Source organism: Excalfactoria chinensis, chromosome 14 (genome assembly GCF_039878825.1).
Source record: "Excalfactoria chinensis isolate bCotChi1 chromosome 14, bCotChi1.hap2, whole genome shotgun sequence".
NCBI classification, from domain to species: Eukaryota; Metazoa; Chordata; class Aves; order Galliformes; family Phasianidae; genus Excalfactoria; species Excalfactoria chinensis.
Window position 1 is genome coordinate 3770301 of NC_092838.1, and position 21540 is coordinate 3791840.

The 21540-nt window shown below is 59.5% G+C and overlaps 1 protein-coding gene across 4 annotated transcripts in view; it reads right to left on the reverse strand.

The window, feature by feature from the left end:
• Positions 1-20883, reverse strand: part of CASKIN1 (CASK interacting protein 1) — a 28372-nt gene extending 7489 nt beyond the window's left edge. Inside the window, exons 1-13 of one of the 4 annotated variants that reach the window (XM_072348984.1) lie at positions 20666-20883; positions 7550-7601; positions 5806-5903; positions 5423-5568; positions 5191-5286; positions 4814-4944; positions 4627-4735; positions 4323-4431; positions 4115-4209; positions 3914-4031; positions 2363-2578; positions 427-534; positions 200-318 (exon numbers count right to left, since the gene is read on the reverse strand). In XM_072348984.1, the coding sequence (XP_072205085.1) occupies positions 200-318; positions 427-534; positions 2363-2578; positions 3914-4031; positions 4115-4209; positions 4323-4431; positions 4627-4735; positions 4814-4944; positions 5191-5286; positions 5423-5568; positions 5806-5903; positions 7550-7601; positions 20666-20759 (1491 nt within the window). In that variant the 5' untranslated portion in view covers positions 20760-20883. Of the gene's footprint in view, positions 1-199; positions 319-426; positions 535-2362; positions 2579-3913; positions 4032-4114; positions 4210-4322; positions 4432-4626; positions 4736-4813; positions 4945-5190; positions 5287-5422; positions 5569-5805; positions 5904-7549; positions 7602-20276; positions 20295-20353; positions 20372-20665 lie in introns of those variants that run through there. The other 3 variants (XM_072348987.1, XM_072348986.1, XM_072348985.1) reach the window with 3 other exon arrangements.
• Positions 20884-21540: the final 657 nt, after the last annotated feature.

Here is a 21540-nt window from a genome sequence, read left to right on the forward strand (position 1 = left end):
GGGGGCTGAGCTCAGCGAGCAGCCAGCATGTGGGTAGGAGAGGGTGGCAGGATGGTGACAACCCTGGTCTGCGGCACAGTGGATGCCAGCAGGGACCCTGCTCAGGATGGGGTCACAGCTGCCAAAGGAGCCAAATCCCACCATGAGCCAGTGCTGATGCTGGAGCCATGTGTCACTGTGTGCCAGTGCATGGCCTTACCTTGACGCCCTCGGAGCCAGCATGCAGGGCGTGCGCCCCGCTGCCCGTGCTCTGCCCGCTTCCTGAGCTGCGGGCTGAGGCCACGCTGCCCGTGCTCCCCAGGCTGCTGCGGTCACCACCTGCACAGGGAGAGGAGATACCATCAGGGCTCTGCATACAGGCACAGGGACACCGTGGTGCCACGATGTGTGCTGCCCCAGGGACAGGGAGGGAAATGCCAGCTGTACCTGTGAAAGGTTTCCGCAGCACCCAGATCTCCTCAGTGGGTGCGGGTGCAGCCGATCCACCCTGCGATGGTGAAAGGTGGGACGGGCTCATGTCGGCCCCGCGAGACCCTTGGTGGCAGAGCAGAGAGAGCAGCATCAGGCAGGTGTGACCCAGCACAGGGGGCTCGCAGCAGTGTGGCGTGGGGAGAGGTGAGCCCTGGCCCCGGGTACATCACCACCGTATGCAGGGGAAAAAAACAACAGTCAAGGGTTTCGGGAGATGCCAACGCTGTCCTTTGGTCCTGTCCTCCTCAAGCAGCCAGCATGGAGTGACCATGTGCACGTGGTCAGAGCAGGGCACTGTCCTGCCAGGTACCAACCAAGGACAGATCTACTGCAGGAGTTAGGAAACAGGGACCATGTTGCCCCCATGCGCAGCAGGATGGGGACATGACCCACTGCAGGGGACAGGAGGCAGTGGGGTGGACTCAGGACCACAGCCCCCACCCCACTGTCCCCAGCTGAAGCAGCACAGCTGTCCCCACTGTGGCCACCTGCACCCATGCAGGGATGCTGCAAGACCAGTTACCAGGTTGCTGTGCTCCCCAGGGTGCCCTACAGCAGTAGGTGACAGAGGGGTGACCCAGCCACAGTGATGAGACCCAGCCCCATGCACTCCAACCCACCCCAGAAGTGTAGCTCCATCAATGCGCTCCTCCATTGCTCCCTCCAGCCCTGCTGGGTCCCACTCACACTGAGCAGAGCTGGAGATGCCCAGTGTGAGACTGGACCCATACCAACAACCTGCAGTGAGGCCAGGGTCTAAAACAGCCATCGTATGGTGATGGAGAGCGGCCCTGTGCTGGAGTTGTGCCCAAGCTGCACCCCAGTGCCACTGCAGATATTTTTATTCATGAGACCACTTGCCCAGCTCCCAGCCAGGCTGGAGCGTGGGGCAGATGGTGTAAAGTGATGAATTCATGGTAGGAACGTGAGCAGGAAGATGGCAACCACGGCACTGTTGGGTTAAGATGTGCCCACAGTGCATGTTGTTGCTGCAGAGAGCTGAGGCTCGGTGCCACCCACTGCGAGAGAAAACCTCAGGGAGCAGTGCTGCATCCCCATCCTCGTCACACTGGGAAGCCACAGGTGTGGCTCCAACACACCATGTGTGCCTCACACTGTGCAAGCACTCCCAGCCCCAAACAGCTGGCAGAAGCCCCTGAGACCACGGCACAGTGTGCCAGCACAGAGGCTACAGACATGAGAACCCCCGGCTCCATATCTGCTCCCCAGTCACCATCACCAGTACCCACACCAGCAGTGCCCGTTACCTGCCTGTGCCACAGAGATAGTCCCGAGGATGGAGCTGGACACTGCCTGTGGGGAGCCGGCCCTGAAAAGCACCCCCAGTTCAGTGCCAGCCCCGCTCTGAATGTGCAACCCCAGCTCTGTGGGTGCTGGGCACCCCAGGAGGGGATGCTGTAAGGGCAGAGGCTCCTTGCTCCTGCTGTCCCTTCCCAACCTGACACCGGGACGCTGCAGAGTGGTTTTGGGGGTGGATGCTGTGGGTGGGATAGCACAGGATGGGCACAGTGCACACAGTCAGGGGCTCAGCGCCGCCTCCAGAACTGCCCGCAAGGCCAGGGATACCAGGGATGGGATGTGGCTGCAGCGGGGTGACAGCAGCATTGCAAGGAGAGGGCAGCAGAGGGGCTGCTCTGCATGCACACGTGCACACAGCCGCACGCAACCGCATGCACACACACACACACGCATGCACACATCTGCATGCACGCGCATCGGCACACGCCTGCAGGTGCACACGCACCCACGTGCAACCACTCAGCAGGCACCAAGGCACGGGGGAAGAGAGAAGCCGAGCAGATAGAAAAGAATAGATACACACTTCAAAAGAAAGAAATCCATCGAGAGAATGAAGCGAGCGGTGAACTACCTTGTCCGTAACGCGGCTCGTCGGCACTGCTAGGGGAGAGCCTGTGATAGCCAAAGGAACTGAAAAGAGTCTGATGGGAATGTGGTGGTGGAGGTGGAGGTGGAGGCAGGGAATGGAACGGATGGGACGAGGCGTCACCGTTTAGCACAGCAGCCCCGTAAGCCGGGAGCGGGATCTTTTGGTACTGTTGGGGGATTGTTACAGTCTCCCATGAACCTGATAACAAAACATAACAAGAGACAAAATGAAAAGAATCAAAATAACAGAGACATGTTCAGCACCACAAAAAAAATAAATATATAAAAAAAAAAAAGAAAAAAAAGAAAAAAAAAGAAGAAACGAAAAGAAAAAAAGAAAGAACAAAAGGAAGAAAGAAAAAGAAAAAGAAAAAAAGCAGCTAACAAAAATAAGCAACCAAAAGAGACTTGGAGGAGGCGGAACTGAGACCCAACCGAGAAGGAGCCAAGCCACGAAGCAGCAGCAGAACTCAGTGCACAGCACAGAGCAGGGCACAACCCATAGGCACAGCCTGCAGACTCCCTGCTGCCCCACGCTTGGCACCAACACCGGGGAACACCGAGTCCCCACGAGGCTCCCAGGATGCCACATGCCCTGCTGTAGGAGTCGGACTGCGAGGGCAGCACCGCTGTGCCAAGCCCTGGAGCAGCCCCTGTGCCATGTAGGGCTGCGCTCCTGGGGCTACCACTAATTCTACACCTTGGAAACACCACTGCAACAGAGCCCAGGAGACACAGGCCTCATCCCTGTCTCTGCAGCACTAGCACGCGACCTGCTGCCTGGCGAGGAGGGCTGTGCAACTTGGTGCAGCCTGCCACAGCTCTGCTACCCCGGACCTCACTGAAAGCACAGCAGGGTGACACGGGGCTGGGCGCACACAGCAGCTGTGGGCAGCGTGCTGGTCAATGCTTTTGAGTGCATCACCTCGGTGCTGTGCCTGCATTGTCACACTGCTCACAGCTCTAGGCACAGCCAACAGCACCCCCAGGGAACCATGCACCCTGTGGGCATGGGATGGGCAGGGAGCAGGTTCCTCTCCCTGACACCGTCCCTGGTCATGGATAAGTCCTAGTGGGGCAGTGCCAGGTCCCTGGCACCAGTACCCAGCCCCATGTGCAGCTGCTGGGACTGTACATGATTGCACATTGAGTACCACGTTCCCAAACCACCATAACACCCCACACCATCCCCATGCACAAACGCTGCCAACCCAACACTCCTGGGCTGCCAGCACTGCTCTCCCTCCCCCCACAAACACACAGTGAGGGCACTGTGACCCTTCACACGACTGGGGGCTCTGACCCCCATACAGCAGTGTGCCCACACAGTGGAGACGCACAACGGGGGCTCTAGCCCCACACACCAAGTCCCTGAGCGGTGGGGACACCAACTTCATATGCACAATAGGAACACTGTCCCTTGGTTCAGCAGTGGCTCCGCACCCCCTGAGCCCCCAGCCTGACAGGAGGGTCCCCAGGGCCGGGCTGCTCCTTGGGACACAGGTTTGAGAGGTAGAGGTGGGGAAGTATTTGCCTGTTCGCTTGCTTATGGCTTCCACAAGGCTGGAGGGGAAGTAGCCCACGCGGTCGTTGCCGGTCCGATTGTCATGGATGCAGCCCTTCCAGCGCCCATCTGCGTGCTGCTCCAGCACCTGTGGGCACAGCATGGGTCAGGGCAGAGCTGTGCCCCCCACCTGCATTATTCTCCCCCCCAACGCTGGGCAACCACACTCACAGTGATGACGTCTCCAGCTTTCACGTTGAGGCTGGTCAGGTCGTAGTTGTTGCAATAGTCCTTGACAGCCCGCACCTGCAGTGCAGCCGAGGCGTCTGTGGGAACAGAAGGCAGCGCTGGTGGGTGTCCATTACTGAGATCCCCCCTGGAGTCTCTCTGATGGAGGTGTCCCACAGTTGGTCCCAAGGTGCCCATCAAGTTCCCTTACCCCGCAGCATCTGCTTGATCTCCTTGCTGGCCTGGCTGGTGGTGAACTGGTTGACAATGTCCAGAGCTGTCTGGTTGTAAGTGTTCCGGACATGGGCATTGATTCCACTCTGCAATGGTACGGGGAGGGCTTGGGATGGCACACGGCTGGTTGGGACCCCTGGGCCACCCCCAAATGGAGGGAATCATGCTGCCATGGGTACAGCTTGCTGCCCTAGGCCCCCCCACCAGGAGATGCCATCCCAGTGGGGTCAACCCCATTTTGCAGCCCTTCCCTGGGACAGCAGTGCTGGGAGGGCCCTTACATCCAGCAGGAGCCGCACCACGTCTGTCTTGCCACACAGGGCTGCCTCGTGCAGTGCTGTGCCTGCCTTGGTTTGCCGGTTGATGTCAATGCCAGCTTGCAGCAGGAGCCTGTGGATGCACAGATATGTCAGCAAAGGATGGGATGGAACTGGTGCTGGCCCACTCCCTGCACAGTGGAGCACCCACCGGATGATGTCGATGTGTCCGTTCTTGGCTGCCAGGTGCAGAGGGCTGGTGCCATTGGGATCCGTGGTGTCCCCTGGCTTTGGCTCCAGCAGCGCCGCACACATGTTGCTGTTCAGGAGCAGTTGGACCACCTAGATCAGCAAACACAGACGGAGCAGGGCTGCAAAGACGGCTCAGCCGCCCTGACATGGCCCCCTGAGACCCAGGACAGGTGCCCTACCCCTGGTCAGCCTGTAGGACATAAGAGCAGGAGATGCCCCTGCTGTAATCCCTCCCTGCAGCTGCCCCATGCCACCCCACAGGACCCTCCATCCCAAGGACTGCACCACCCACATCCAGACCTGCCTTTCGGGACGGTCCAGCTTGCAAGGACTTACCCCAACCCGGCCAAACTCGCATGCCAAGTCCAGGGGGGTCTTGCCCGAATTGTCCATGATGCAGGGGTTGGACTGGTGCTGCAGGAGCATTTCAGACTGTGGGTGAGAGGGACCAGGTACGGTAAGCATAGGGCATGAGCAGGGGCAGGGAGGGCATCACAGCCTCACCGCTGTCCCCTGTGCCCCACCACTGTCCATCCCCTCCTGTGCCCCACCGCCGGTCCCGCTGTACCACGTCGTAGTGCCCGTGCTGTGCTGCCAGGTGCAGGGGGATCTGTCCCTCATCTGATGGGATGTTCACAGAGGAGCCTGCCTTCAGCACCATCTTCATGGGCTCCTTCTTGCCTTGCCAGGCTGCATAGTGCAAGGGCCGCATGCCTACAGGTGAGCAGGAGGAACAGCATTGAGCCCTGCAGGGCACGGTGATGCTCCCAGGCAGAGACTGCAAAGCGTGCAGAGGGTGGGAGGGGAAAGGGGCAGGACCCCAGGAGGGATGCAGACCCCATGTCATAGTAAAGGGCATCCTTCACTTCCCACCCTGGTGTGCTCACAGCCGGGCACAGTGCTCTCTACCCTGCACACCAGCCCCAGGGTGGCATGGCTTCAGGCACTCACCTTTGTTATCCTTGATGTCCACTGCAGCCTGTGCCTCCAGCAGCAGTGAGATGAGCTCTGTGTTCCCATTAAGTGCTGCATGGTGCAGGGCAGAGAACCTGGGGAATGGGCGCAGTGTCAGGAGGGGATCAGGCACTGTCCCTGTGGGCTGTATCCTGCAATCTGCACCCACCAGGGTACCTACTCTGCCTCCTGCCAGGCTTCCATGCATGCCTCTGCACTGTGTCCTTTGTGGGCACCAAGAGGAGCTGCCATAGGGACCAGACGCAGCCAATCTATATTATATTGCTTTATTATCATTATTTAGCATTTAGTTCTGGGAGCCCCAGGACTGGAGGCGAGAGGCTGGGGCACCTCTGGGGAAACGGCTGGCACCAGGGAACCCTTCCCCGCTGACCCACTTCCCCCAGCCTGGCCCCAGCAAAACAACCATGAGCAGCAGCAGGGGGGGCCCAGGATGCCAGATGGTCACAGTGCTCCTGCCCTGTGCCAGGGGCTGGGGGAAGCCCCTCAGCCCACTGCACCCTGTTCTGCTCCCACCCGGCAGGCGCTGACCTACTTGCTTCTGGCAGCAGCATTCTCTGCAAGGCTGCACCCACCACCCCACTCCTCTGGGCAGCATCTCTGTCCCGTTCTCATGGTCGACACCAACAAAGAATGGGATCTGCTGACCCTGAAGGCTCTGAACCCAAACTGTGGGCAGCGAGGGGCAATCCTGCCACCCCTGCAATCACCATCATCCCCAGGTGCACAGGGCAGCGTCCCCCAGTCCCTACTCAGCAGCCCGATATGGCACCGCAGCCCCACTGCCTGTGATTCCCCATCCGCTCGCGGTCGGGCGCTGCGATGAGAGCAGACAGCTCGCTCAGGAGGCCGATCCCCAGCGTCTGCCTGGAAATGTCAGCGTTTTCCGCTCCAGCGCCCTGCTCAAATCGGCTCAAGATGGTGCAAATCACAACACCCACCCCTCCCCTCCATTTCCCTGCCACGGCCCCTGGGCTGCCTCAGGGGCTTCTCCTGTACACGGCAGGGAGATCTGCAGAGCTGTGCAGGGCCTGATGAGAGCATGGGGTCACTGAGTACCAGCCTGGGAACCAGGATATGCAGCAGAGATGGGGAAACTGAGGCACAGCACTGGGACAGCTGAACTACTGCAGGGCTGCTCCTGCACACCCTGAGCCCATTAGGAGCCACAGGCAGAGTGCATGCTCTCCCTATACCACCCCAGACCCCAGCAGGTCTTGCATACAGGGGGGCCATGGGGTGACACAGCCCCCACCCTGCCCATGCAGCCATGTGCCTGCCCTGGTGCTGCCCAGCATACCCACAAATTGCTCACACACACAGCCACGCTTGCATGCACACGCATTCTCAGATACACATCTGCACGCTGCTGTGCGCCCATGCACACAGACACGTGCCCATGTGCAGGCTAGCAGAGCTGATGCACCAGCAAGAAGCAGGAATGGGTGCTCCCAAAACACCACTGCCGCTCAGAGCATGAGGGGTGGGGGCTGGCAGAGCAACAGCACAGCACACCAGTGTCCTTCAGCCCTCATCTCCACTGCTATGCATGGCTGGTACACATAAAGCCACCTGCACATGTGCGGTCACGCTCATCTGCATTGCACCAGTGAGCCCAGCACACCTGCATGACATCTCCCATTCACTGCACCCCACAGCATGCAAAGCCCATAGCATACACACTCAATAGCATGCACACCCAGAGCAGGGTTATGCTCACCCATCAGTGTCCTGGAAGTTGACGTTGACTCTCTTTGCTGATCCGAGGAGCTCTGGGAGAGAGGAAGAGCAGACAGCTCAGTTAACCAGGAGGCAGAGGCAGCACAGCTGGGCACACCGTGTGCTGGGGAGGGTGACACAGCTGCTGCTGGGTTTTGCAACTTCTCCTGTAGGTTTTGCTGGCTAAAGCCCACAGCCAGATGCGACATAGGGCTGTATGGGGCTGCCCCAAGCTTGTAGGCTGTTGCAAGCAGGAGGACTGAGGTCCGGACAGAAGGGTGGCCATGCACAGCATTTCAGGGACAGGAGAAGTTGTTCCTGCAAGCATCAAAATGCCCAAAGCAAATGGCAATATGGGCCTCCCCCTGCTGGAGGCATAGTGCTGCACTACCCACCACCACCTGCTGGCAGCCCCACAGCTGACATGGGATTTCCCTCCCATTCCCTTACCCACAGGACTCTGCCATACCCCAAACCCTGTGGTGCTGCCCCTCATTCCTCTGCCCTGCCCCGTGCAGATCCCACCTGTCTCCAACCAAAGGCACGGAGGAATGGAGTCTCTTGCAGCAATCCAATTAGAGCAGCGAGGAGGGATGGAGGGAGATTTACATGAGATTTATCCACAAACACCAGTCAGGCTTTTCAGTGAAAGTGCTCTTCCTCATAACAGAGCAGGAACACAACAGAGCCATGGGGATGTGGATCACCTCTGAGCTCAGCTGTGGCACCATTCCTGGGGGCTCTAGAAGGAGGAGCAAGGCTGAAGGCCTGGCTGAGCTGCAGCTCTCTGAGGTGGGGGGGCACAGCCCAGGGCTGCACAAGCAGGGGAGGAGAAGCGGTGACCCCAGACCACGGGGTGCCCACGTCACCCAGCTGCAGCCATCCCTGTGTGCAGTGCAGCGAGAGCAGGCAGCAGCACATCCCCAAGCCTCGGGGAAATCATTCACTGAGGGCTGAGGAAGAGCAGATCAGCGGCTGCTCCTCTGCCTGGGAGCACAGCCAGGCAAGGTGCTGCAGCACAGGCACAGCTCTGCAAGGAGCGATTTCAGGTGGGGAAAGAGAGAACACCATGGATGAGCTGCTGAGTCCTCACTGGTGCTGCAGGCTGCAATACTTATCAGCACCTGAACACAATATTCAATTATATGACACAAAAGGGCTGTGTCAGCACATTGGGCACAGCAGGATGCTTGCCAGGTGCGAGCAGCAAGCAGCTGCTCCCAGCCCACCACCACAAGGTCCACACATGCCAGCGGCTCAAAGTGGGGTCCCAGCCCCCTAAAGGCACCCTGCTCTGTCACCAGGGTCTCCTGGCATCCACCAGCACATTTTAAGGGGTGCAGAACTGGGGTGGGGGGGACTGTACCCCCTTACCTGGAGCAGCATTGTGCCCTCAGCCTCTGCCCCGTTCAATCACTGCAGCACAGGACAGGTCTCACCGCAACGCAGGTAAAGCAGTGCTGAGCAACCAGAGCCTCTCCTGGCATGTAAAGCCCTGATTGAATTTTAAATCCCAGTCCATGTGGCGCAGACAGGTCCGGGCGCATGCAGATGAGGCACCTGGAGATGGGGACCAGGCTCTGCCATCCCTGCCCATAGCCAGCGCTGTGCATGGCACTGACCCATGGGCCCCACAGCTTCATCCCAACTACCTGACCCTTCCCTGTATGTCCCTTCCCTACACAGGGATGGTACCAGGCGCTGAGAGAAGTTTCTGCCCACGCGGATGCTGCCAAGCTCTGTGTGCCCCCGCTCCCTCCTGCGCTCCATCAGCCGCCAGACAGCCCAACAAGCCATACATTTGCTAACAACAGCGCAGCCCGGGGCCGATGGATGATAGATAAGGAGGATGGCTTCTGAATAGCAACAAATAGCAGCTCCCATCCATCAGGTTCACAGCATCTCCTCCTGGTACACAGGGTGATCAGGCAGCTGCAGGGGGGGGTGAGGACACCGCAGGGTCCCCATGGCATGGGGAGGGCCGTAGGCCCCCAGCACATCCTGACCACACCACTTGCCTTCTTCCCAAAACCACACCATTAGAGCACACCCCCCATGGCAGGACAGCCCCCTTGCCCTGGTAGCCCACACTCCTTAACACAGTAAGAAAACCCTCCAGCAACAAATCCTCACTGGTGCAGCCAGACCTCGGGGATGTGGCAGCTCTACGTCCCATCCCAGTTGCCGCAGAGTCTCCAGTACCAGGGCTGAGTGGGTGCCCGCCAGCCCAGGGCTGCTGCCAGGCTCCCCAACAAAGGTGCCATTCAGGGCTGGTGGAGAGGTGCCCAGGGCTGCTTCCGCTGCCCGCTGCTGCCCCAATGAGCTGCTCCCAGGAAAGGGGCCGAGCCATCCTGCGAGATGCAAATCGCCGGCAGACAAAGGCAGCGGGTTGGCACGCAACACTGGGTCCAGTCTTCAGCCCTGGCCCCAAGATGGGCCCCGCTCACGGGACAGACAGATGGACAGACGGACGAGTGGCAGCAGGGCCTGCCCTCTCCCACAGGCTGCTCCCAGCGAGGGGCTTCCCCAGGGTTTTGACATTGCAGGGTGAGGCAGTGATGCCAAGGTAATGCCGATCCCCGTGCACCCGCTTTTGCAATCCCAGCTGAGATCGGCACAAGCTCATTTCCCAGCCAGCAGCTTCTAATTATCTCCTATTAAGACCCAAAGTGCCTTCTTTAAAACCAAATCAGGGATGCAGCTCCCCAAGGATGCAGCAACTCAGCCTCCAGCTGCAGGCAAGGGAGCAGCAGCGCCGGTGGCATGAGGGCCAGCTCCTATCACTGCTGTCCCTCACCCAGACAGGGGCTGCTGTGTCTGCATGCAGGCACATACACAGTGACAGCCCTGTCCCCACACAGGGCAGTGCCACATGGTGCCCAAGCTGCACCCCCAGCTTCAGCCAAACCTGTGCTGGCTGAATGCTGAATAAACCAGAGCAGAGAAACTCTCCTCTCTGCACCTGCAGAAGAGGCTGCCACTGCCAAAATCTGTTTAGCACTTCAATAAATGCTCGTGCCAAGTGCTTAGTCAGTGACTTCCAGCCGAGCAGTGGTTTGACTTTCGTTAAAGCTCTGGCAGCTGCGGAGCACCCGCCTCACCCCAGCAGGGCTGCAGCAAGCACGGACCCCAGCACGGCTCCTCAGCTTCAAACAGCTGGGAGACAACTCACACTGATGGGATAACATCCTCAGATGGGCTGCTGGAAATTGGAGTGGCTGCCGGTGTCCCTGGTAGGAGCAGTTGTGGGTGGTCCTGTGACTCCCACATTGTACCCCCAGGTGTTGCTTGCAGCCAGGTGCCCTCTGGCACAGGGGTGGATTGAACGGGTGATGGCTGGCACCCCTGCGGATCCCCACCACGGCCTCAGATGGCAGGAGCCAATGCAACTCCATCTCCAATAGAGAATCAGTCCTGTGCCTGCACCAGGGTCCTAAAGACAGAGCCATTGCAACAGCAGCAGGCAGGGCAGGGCAAGCAGAGCACCATACCAGCTAGGAACACCAAGGGGCATGTGGCTCCATAGCCCTACAATTAAGCTCTTCCTGTAACCCACACTTGACCAGTAGAGATGCTGTGCTGAATCCCAGTTGGAGATCCAGCCAACAGCACATCCTGCACCAGAGTGGTGAAGGAAGTTCAGCACTGCAGCTAGAGCATGGCTGGGTACTCGCTGCTGCCAGGTGCTCGGGGCAGGATGGGTGCCCCAGGAGCAGCATGGCACCCCATGCACACTGCCAGATTTGCAGCCTCAGCCATGGCATGGGATGCACAGACTGCTCAGAGGGGACAAGACACAAGAGAGCTCATTAATGGCACAGAAGAACCAGGAAGCTCCAACTAACGAGGGAGAGGAGAAGGAGCAGAGAGCGCTGCCAATTAAAAAGAGAGAACACAAAAGGCAACGGGCAGATGGGGAGGAGAGTGCAGCTCTGCACAGCCGCTGAGCCGGCTGCCACCTGCACAGCATCTCACCTGCACTCAAGCAGTGATGGGGAACACCAGGCACATGTGAGTGCGCAGTGCTGCCCAACAGCACACCACGTCCTTGGGAAACCCCCATGTGCCCACAGACTATCCTGATGATGGATGTGCCATGCGGGAACACAAAGCTCCCTAGGCCTGGCTCCCTGCACTCCCCCACTCCATGGCCAAGCAGTTGATGTCTGTGCACCCTGCAGTAACATGGGGACTTGGTGATGTGGGGCAGGGCAGGACTCTATCAGCAGCTCCAGAAGAAGGAACTGCAATTGCTCCTGGGATCCAGCAAGCCCAGCACGGCCGGACCGTCTCCAGCCAGAGATTGCTGTACACACAGAGAGACGCAGACATCTGCCATAGACACCGACTATAAACAGAGTCTGCTGCGTGTAAACACCGCCTCGGGGAGCTAATCCCAGCTACTACTCTCATAAATGCCTTTACTTAAATGACGGGATCACAGTAGCTAAATGTATGCTTAGATTCAGAGCCTGGCGCACAGGAACCAACCCCATCCTCCCGCCCCACGAGCTCCTGCAGGGCAGGATACAGCGAGCACAGCACGAGCAGCTGCATGTGCAGGGCTACGTTTGCAGGGTGAGCCATGCTGCTCAGCCCCAGCACCTGACCCCATGCCAACTGCACCCCAGTGCCACAGCTCTGGGCACCCCACTGCTGCCTGCTCCCCCCCGGGTTGCATTGGGGTGATCACAGCATGCCAGCTTCCAGGGACCGGGCGTCTGCACTGAGCAGATGGCTCCAACCAGCACTACATCAACATCCATCTAATGAGGGGAAAGCTGGGCTGCCATTCTGCTTCCCTGCCTCGGTGGCCACTAATGAGCCTGGGATGACAGGGTGACCCCATGGGTGCCCATCACTTTGTGTGCCCACTCCCCAGCCAGCCACGTCCTGCCAGCACCATGTCCCCATCTGGAGAGCATGGCAGTGATTTCAGAGGGTGCGGGGGGATCCTGCAGCAACATCACTGCGAGCTGCCAGATAAAGGAAGCATCCAAAATAGCTGCTCTTAATTATATCCTTGCTGACGAGTGCCACACAAACAACAGGCGCTGAAAGCTGGCATTGCACGAGGAGCCCTGGCAAGAGCCGTCCAATTTGCTCTGTGTCACGGGGTCCCCATGGGTGCACGCATGGGTTGAGTGTGTGGCTGTGCTTGTGGGGACCTCATGGAGGTGCCAGGGCTGAGGCTGGTGAGGAGTGGGGAGGCTGTGCTCATAGGAGACTGCCCCTCGCTGCTGTCCAACAGCAAAGCGTGTGTTCTACTGCAGCCAAGGTCGTGCCAAGCACTGAGCCCCGCGCTATGCTGAGATGCTAATGAAGCCATTATCGTCTTCAGATCAATGTTGACGGTATAAATAATGCACTGGAAAGCTAGCGGACTGCTGGCTAGGCGTGATTGTAGCAGGACTGCGTGGGAAGGGGTTGCTTGGGGCAAAGAGATGGTGGGGCTGGGATGGACCCATTGCAGCCAGGAGCTCAGTGCCCCTACAGCTGGATGACAACTGCCCTGCACATCTGCACATCCACCACTCAACACAGCTGGACAACAACTGTCCAAGACAGATGGACACCCCAGCACCAACCACAACGAGACAGCTGCCAGTCACAGCTGGATGGATATCCATTGCACTACACCCGGGTATCAACTGCCGATCACAAACTGCTCCCCAGGACTCTAGATTCTCCACCAACATGTCACCAATCCCATTCTCATCCTGGTACAGTGACACAGCTCAGGGACAAGGCACAGGGTGCAGGAGGGCTGCAGTGGCTGCAGCATGGCTTTTCTCAAGAGGACCAGGGTGAGGCTGAGGGGCACTGTGGAGTTGTGGGCACTGATTGCTCCTGATGCCCTGGCCCTTGCACGGAGCCTTCCCCAGGGAGCCAAGAAATCTGCACTTCAAAATCAATAGGCCGTAGCAGCCTGAGTCACGGTGCTGCAGCAGCGGCAGGGCTGTCCCCTGGGGCCAGAATGAAGCAACTTAAATGCAGCTTTCAAGAGGCAGCGGGGACTCCTTTGTATTTTTTTTTATATATAAAAAGGAAACTTTCCGAACCAAAGGGAGGAAGGACGGGCTGTCCCTCCAGGCTGCCAGGGATGGCACCAATGGGGGAGGACAGCACACAGAGAGAGATGGGCGCTGAGGAGCACGGGAGCACCAAGCGCAGAGCCAAGGGCTGGGGCCAGATCCACCGCCTTGACCACAGCTCCCAGCAAAACCCAACAAAACCCAGGTCCTTACATGAGACCCCACAATGCCCACCAGCACCAGCTTGTGCTCACCAGTGGCTCCACCAGCATCCCTGCTGCCACACATTACTGGGCCGTATCCTCACCTGACCTCTGCCGTGTACCAGGGAGCCTGGCTGAGTCACACACCGCCATCGCTCCCATTGCCCCCCAGCCACCCCAAGCAGCTGCAGTCATAGGGACAGCAGCAGGGAGGTGACACCAGCACTGCAGGGGCAGCACGGGGCTCAGCATCAGCAGCCTCGCGCCAGCCGCACACCCACCCACCCCCATCTCTGCTCAAATCCCTGCTGGTGCCGTTTTCATGGAGCCTTAATTGAAATCCATTCTGCCAGCTCCAGGGTGATGTTAAACAGGTAATTTTCAGTAATCACACTGGCTGGAAGGAGTTACCGCCAACATGCCGAAGCTGCCGCACAGCACGGGACTGGAGGGCACACACAGGTCATGGAGGGGGAGGCAGAGATGGGGAAGGCGTTGCACTGCATGGGACAGACACAGTCCTGCCTGGCCCTGTCTGTGTCCTCACTTCTCCCAGCACCTCGCATCCTTCCCATGGGTGGGGAGCACTGGGCTGCAGGAGGGGGGCTGGCATCTTCGTGCACCTTAATGCATCATTAACTAATGAGCAGTTGCTTTACACCTGTCATCCGATCATCCAGCTGTGGGCATCGCTGGGAAGCTCCCTGTGCACACAGCAGCACCCATACTTGTGCATGCAGAGAACGCTGCTGCAGGGCCGTGACTCGAGCTCCCAGACACCACACTGATACATCAGCCATAGGGTCTGCACCAAACACAGCACCCACAGTGCCATTGTTTGTCCCTGTCCACTCATCACTGCAGGCTGCTCTATGCCCACTGCACAGCATGGGGACACACAGCTGAGCTGCAGCAGGGGCACGCTGCTCTCAACCATCTGATAGCTCTGCAGGGCTCAAGGACCACTCCCCAGTATCCCCACTGTCACCACAACAGCACGTACTGCAAGTAGTTGATTTGGGAGCTGGGGTGTGAGGGTTCAGTGAGAATCACAGAGCGTGTGAACACTGGAGTGAAGAGAGCCAGAAAAGCTGCTGCCGAGCAGCACAGAGCCGTGAGGAGCACACCATAAACAGCCCAGCTGCAATGCAGGAGCTGGGCAGGTGCTGCTTTATGCACGCCAGCAGCAGTGGAACAAGACCTCCACAGGCCTCAGTGAGGAGGCGGTGCAAGCCAGGCCCCCGACAGCCACATCTGGAAGGGATCAGCCGGCGGCTGCTTCTGCTGCTGAGAGCTGGCCCCAGCGTTGAGCCCCACGCCAGGCCGGGGCCACAGGCATGTGGAACACATGGCTGCAAGGGGCGAGCACACAGGCAGATGCTTGCACACTGCACACGGATGCATACAGATGCACAAGGATGAACACGGATGCTGACAGGCACATGCATGCACTCACACACACATGGGCAGAGCAGAGCCAGCGCAGAGCAGCCAGCTGCAGGCATGATGCTCAGAATGGCAGCACCCACTGTGACTGCACGCTGACCCCAACCTGCTCCATCTCCAGCTGACTGGGGCCCACACGTGGCACAGTGCTGGGATCCCAGCAGCTCGCAGCACCCCAATCCTCACAATAGGGACAGTCATCACTACACAGCACAGTGACCTTGCTGGCAGGGCCCAAGGAGAGGCTGCTCCCCACAGCCCTGCGCTCCCCTCACCATGCAGCTCACACCAGGCACAGCACCCATCCGTCACAGTGCCACAGCAGCAGGCTGCGCGGGGATGGTGCTGCATCCCTGCCTTCCCATTTTTCAGGCTGATTGCTCCTGTCGCTGCAGAGCCCAGTGTTAAACACCTCATTTTCTACTCCCATATTGAGTTGGAAAATACTATTAACATTTCATTACAGCTTAAAGATCCCTCTCAGCCTGGCATGAGAGCCGACCCGTCGGCAGCACTGCTCCTTGCCCAGGCACACTGTGCTGTCCTGCACATGTCTCTGCTGCAGGATGGGACAGTGATCAGGCAGAGGTGGCTGCTGGTGCAGCACAGCAGACAGCTTGGTAACTGGCCCGGCACAGAACACCCCTGTGGAGCAATGGGACAAAGCAGGGACAGAGCAACAGAGCAGAGCACAAGCAGGTTTTGACTTGCCAACCTCCTTTCCTTGCCTGCAGGAGCGTGGTCCAGCAGTAATGCAGACCAGCCATTAAACATCAGCAAATCCATTCTTCATTGCTCTCCCTACAGTGCTCTGAAGACTTGTGAAAGGCACCTTTAGCTGTCCTGCATGGCAAAGTGGGTGCAGAGCGGGTTTATGGCAAGTGTTCAGCAGGAGGGGCAGCAGCCCCTGGGATACACGGTGCACCAACAGAGCACACCAGCACCAACAGGAGCAACATGGCAGCCAACATACAGGCACAGCCTCAAGCATTACTGTCCTACATGATGCATCCCGCAGCTCCTGCCTGCCACATGCTGAGCACAGCTACATCCATGGGCATTGCCATTGCTGGGTCACAAAGTGGGGCCCTGCAAGCACAGGGGAGTAGAGAAGGCTGGTGGCACTCAGCCTCACTGATCCATGGAGGCAATCACAGCTTTACCCAGTGCCTGCGAGGGGAAGGGAAGGGTTAAAGGCAGAGCAGCCGAAGCAGGAGAGCCAGACGCCAGGCTGGCTACGGGAAACCACATGCGGCTGTGAAGGGGGAGATGGGGCTGCATGGAGATCCCGGCCCCACAGCACTGCTGCAACCCCAAGAACTTTGTGGTACTGCCAGCACCCTGAGTTCTTGGTGGCATTGCCAGGACCTCAAGCCACTGGTGCTCAGCCTGGTCCTGGCCATGCCCAGAGTTTTCCCCCACCACTGAGCATTGTGCTCTGGGGAGCACAGCAGCACAGTACGAGGTCCCCGTGAGGGAAGCACCCTGAGAGCCCCAGCACGATAGGCCTCCTGCCTGCCACAAAGGGCTAATTGGTGTCACACCAGGTGAATTCAGGGCCGCACGAGGAAATTCAGGCCAGCACAGGAGCCCATAACTGGAAGCAGGGAGCTGGCCTGCATCCCCTGCTGCTCAGACCCTGCAGCCGGCCCCAAAACAGGAGCAGAAAGGGAGGGTTTGTGCCTGCAGCTTTGGCCCGGCCAGAGAGAGATGCAAGAAAATGTAAAATAAATACATGTCACCCCGAGCTGAGTAATAATCCCCCTCTGGAAGGAAACTTGGCGCACGCCGGCGTGCTCCCGGCTGCCAAGTCCCTGCTCGGAGCGAGGCTTCACACGTGGTTATAAACCCTGAAAAGAAGTTTATAAGGGAAGCACTGACACCTTGTTAAGTATTGCAGCAGCGGGGAGCCAACTTCAGCCCCTGTGCTGGGGGTGGGCATCTCCCCATGGTCCGTAACATGTAGAGAGGGCAGCATCCCATGCAGTTGTCTGCACAGCACTTGGAATGTGCAGCAGCAGGAGCCACGAGCAGCAGCCATGGATGGGGAAGTTTCCTGTGTTGCCAGAGGGATGGGGGGGAACGGGGCTGCTCCAGCAGCCGCCGGCCACGCGCACCCAGTGCACTGCACCACAATTGGATTTGCAGCTGCCCTGCCTTTTACTGCATGGAAATTGAATTGTAAAATGTCAAAGACATTTCCTAACTGCGCCATATTAGCCTGGTTTTATTAAATACTGTTATCAGAGGAGATTATTAATGCAATCAAATGCAGGCCAAAGGAAAAAAAAAAAAAAAGAAAAAAGAAAAAAAGAAAAAGAAAGTGGAATTAACTGGTGTCCTCTCAGGATGCATCAGAGGACAGGATGCTGTGTCCTGGGCCTTGGGCATGCAGGGCTCTGTGAGGACCCCATGTGTCCCATAGGCTCCACTTGCTGACTCTGGCTTCCACTTGCTGATCCCTTCACGTGGGACTGGCAGGTGAAGCTGTGTTATGCTTGGAGGTGCCCAGTGCCACAGAAAGGCAGTGCCCAATGTGGGGCAGCCTCGAGGTGCTTGCTGGACTGAAGTTCCCAGCATCTGCCCATGCTACTTGTTGCCCCATGCACCAACCTGCACTGAGCTGCCCAGCTCCTACACCAGCTGCTTCACTCACAGCCATACTGGTACCACACAGGGCATGGCACAGAGTGCGGGTGGCAACACAGTCATGCTGCTGTCCAAGGCAAAGGGATCCTGAGAGCTACCTGTGTCCCAGGGCAGAGAGGTCAGGCTGGGCTGGGCCCTGTGACAGAGAGGTGTGCGGGGTGCTGAGCCCCTTGTCTATCTCCTGAGCCTGGCTCCAGTTGTCCTGGAGAGAGGGACCCAGAGCACGTGAGTACATCAGCCAGGACATCTATGCTACACAACCTGCTGCATGTAGAAGTGATTCACAGAACCCCCAGCCCAGCAGGTGGGAGAAGCCAGGGCAGAGGAGTCCATCCCACAGCTCAAGGCAAGGGCCCTACAGAAGCCATTTCCAAAGCAGGTGAGCCAACTGTGACAGCAGTGTCACAGAGATGGAACCCACCTGTCCAAAACGCCACTACTGAGGATCCCCAGCACCAACACAGCTCAGCCCATCTCCCAGTACCCAGCACCCCACAACAGAGATGCAGCAGCAGAACAAACCCAGCTGGGGACACCTCGGGTCCCCATCCCACCCCACAGCCACCCAAGCTGCGGACAGAGGCGAAAATGCCAAGTCATGACAATTCTTCGAGGTAGCACCGGGGAGGAGGGGACAGGGAAGGGAACAGTTTGCTGCCAAATCCCTGCATCTGATTTGCGTAACTTTCAGACAACCTCATCAATTATGGATGCCCGGGAAGCGAGCTCGGTGCGCTCTGCGGCCGGCACGGGCCCCACAAACTCTTACTCCACTCTGCTAAATTGGGCCCCACGTCGCCATGGCAACCCGTGTTAATTCACGCAGGGATTTTTTAAAATCTCATTTATTAAACCCCCGCATGAATAGGATATTATCCAGATAACAGAGCTTGAGTTACAAATCTTCCTGGTGCCAAAGAGAGCGGGGAGCGCCCAAGGTGAGCATGGGAGCTACACATAGAGGTGATGGACAATATGGGACACCCCGGTGATGCTCTGCATCATCACCGCAGGGCTGCTTACTTGCCTCCACACCAGGAGCATGGCACTACAGGTTGGGTTCTGTGAGGAGTCACAGCACCAGAGGCTTTGGCACAGCTGCATGGGACAGGAGGGGGTTTGACCTCATGGGATGGCCCTTGTCACCTTCCTGTGAGCCCAGCACACAGAGCACCGCCAGTCCTCACAGCCACCCCAGCCCTTGGGCTCTGCAGTGGGAGATGCAGCAGGGCTGGGGAGAGATGAATGTGATGCAGGAGAAGGTGGTGGCACTCCAGCACCACTGCCTGTTGCCACAGCAACGCCAGCTGGGCACCCCGGCCATGGGGTTTGAGAGGGGAGTGTGGGGACAGTGCTGTGGGCCACACACAGTCCCATCACCACACACCACTCTGAGTCCATGGAATCAGCAGCACCTGAATTGGGTTGGGATGAATGAGGCTCACAGCTGGAGCTCGTTCTCTCCCCACACAGGCCCTCAGCACTGACAACACCTGGGCAACACTGTGGACAAGGGAGACACCACAACAGTCCAATGTGGCATCTGGGCACAGTGGGCCCCATGCCAACCCCGTACAGCTATGGAAATGGGGGTCACAACCACTGCCCTGCATGGCACCGAGGGGACATGAGGGCCAGACTTGCTCATCATCAAGATACAGAGAGCACCAAAATGTCCTGCTCAAGTAGAAACCCCACTGTGCAAAAGGGGAAAGCACACAGCCCCACATGACACTGGGACCACGGGGTGCCCACATTTAGGGCACGCTGGGAGGGAAGGACACAGGGCGCAGTGGCAGTGGGGTTGTGTGCTGCAGTCCCGTGCTCAGGGACAGCCCCTGGCCCCGCACACCAGGCCTGAAACCTGCAGCTGCATCAGCGCCATGAATAATTCAGTCCCGGGTGAAACGCCTCAACAGAGCCGTGCACACCGAGCAGAGACTCCAGAAGCTGCACACACGTACACAGCGAGACGTGGCTACACCCCCACAGCCCCACGCACGGACACGCATATTGGTGTGCACACACCGAGGTGTGCAAAGCCCCAACGCAGAGCTGCACGCGGGGAGATACCCGTGGAGATGCATCCAAACACCCCCACACAGAGAAACACCAACACAGACGCATCCCAACACACATATGCCAGGGCACACACCGGCACACAAACACAGACATGCACCCAAACACGGGCACACACGCACACCCGAACACGCACGTAACACGAGCATAGCTGCACACACGTAAGCACACGCAGATGTGTGCAAGCTCTAGCAGTCCTGGTGCACGCACACACGCGCTGTCCATGCACACACATGCATGGTCTATGCAGTCACACACCGTACGCACACGGATGCACAGATGCCCCCAGCCCTGCCCTGGGGCTGCAGCCTCTCACCCTTCCCGATCCCCGCAGGCTGCTCCCGAGCACAGGACAAGGGCAGCCCGGCCGCTGCCCGCCTGCCTCGGGCGTACCGGAGCCACTGCGGGGCCGTACCGGGACCGCACCGGGACCGGAGAGCACGCAGCCCCACGCAGCGCCTGGGGATGCTTCGCCGCCGGCAGCTCCCTAGATCCCCCACCTCCGAGCGGGGCCGAGCCCCCGGGGCGCTACTGGGAATGCTCGTGTCCCCCCCCCCCCCCCCCCCACCGCTGTGCCGCGGATGGGCACGGCGCGACTCGGCCGGGTCCTCGGAGCAGCGGGTGGGCGCCAATGCCCGGGGAGGAGGGGGGATGCCCGCGGCGCCGCCGCCCCCGCCTGGCCCGTCCCCGCGTCGCGGTACTCACTGGCTTTGCCGGGTTTGGGCCTCTGCAGCAGCTTCTGCACGGCCGCGATGTCCTCCGCCTTCACCGCCTGCACCAGCTCCTGGTCCTTGCCCATGGCTCCGCGGCGCCGGAGCTCCCGGCTGCGGGCTCACGGCCCGAGCATCCTCCGCGGCGCGGCGAGGGGCGGCTCGGCTCGGCTCGGCTCCGCACGGCGCGACGCGGCGCGGGCCCCCCCTCCCAGTCCGCTCCGGAGGCGGGGGCGGCGGCGGCGGGCGCCCGGGGCGGGGCGGGGCGCGGTAGGGCGGGGGGCACCAGGAGCCGCACCGGGGCGACCCCGGGGGCAATGCGAGAGGATAGGGGGGAGCCCCGGGAGGGGCCGCACGGAGGAGCGGGGCCGCCCCGAGCGCGCGGGGAGGGGTCTGGGCTGCACAGGGGGAGGAAAAGGAGGAGGAGGTGGAGGAGGTGGAGGAGGAGGGAGAAGAGAACGAGGAGGGGGAGGAGGAAGGCGCGGGGGGGCCACCCCAGTGCCTGCGGGAGGGGCACGGGGATCCCCTCCCCGGAGCGGCGGAAGGTACCGAGTACGGGGGAGGTGGCAGCAATCAGTGCCCCCGGAGCGGGGGGAGGGGGGAGCACAGTGCAGCCTGAGCGGGGCGAACCCGAAGCTCTGCCCAGCGGCACCCCCAACCCGCCCAGGGCCCGTCCCGGCTCTACCCGACCGCTGCAGTCGGCTCCGGGTGGCTGATAGCAAAACCGGGCTGAACAGCTCTCCCGTTTCGTTAAATAAAGCCCTAATTGCTGCCAAATTTTCCACTGCCGTGGACACAGTGGCTGCTGACATATGTCCCCGTGCATCTTTTCGTGGCATAAATGATTGGGGCATGGGAGGTGATGGGAGA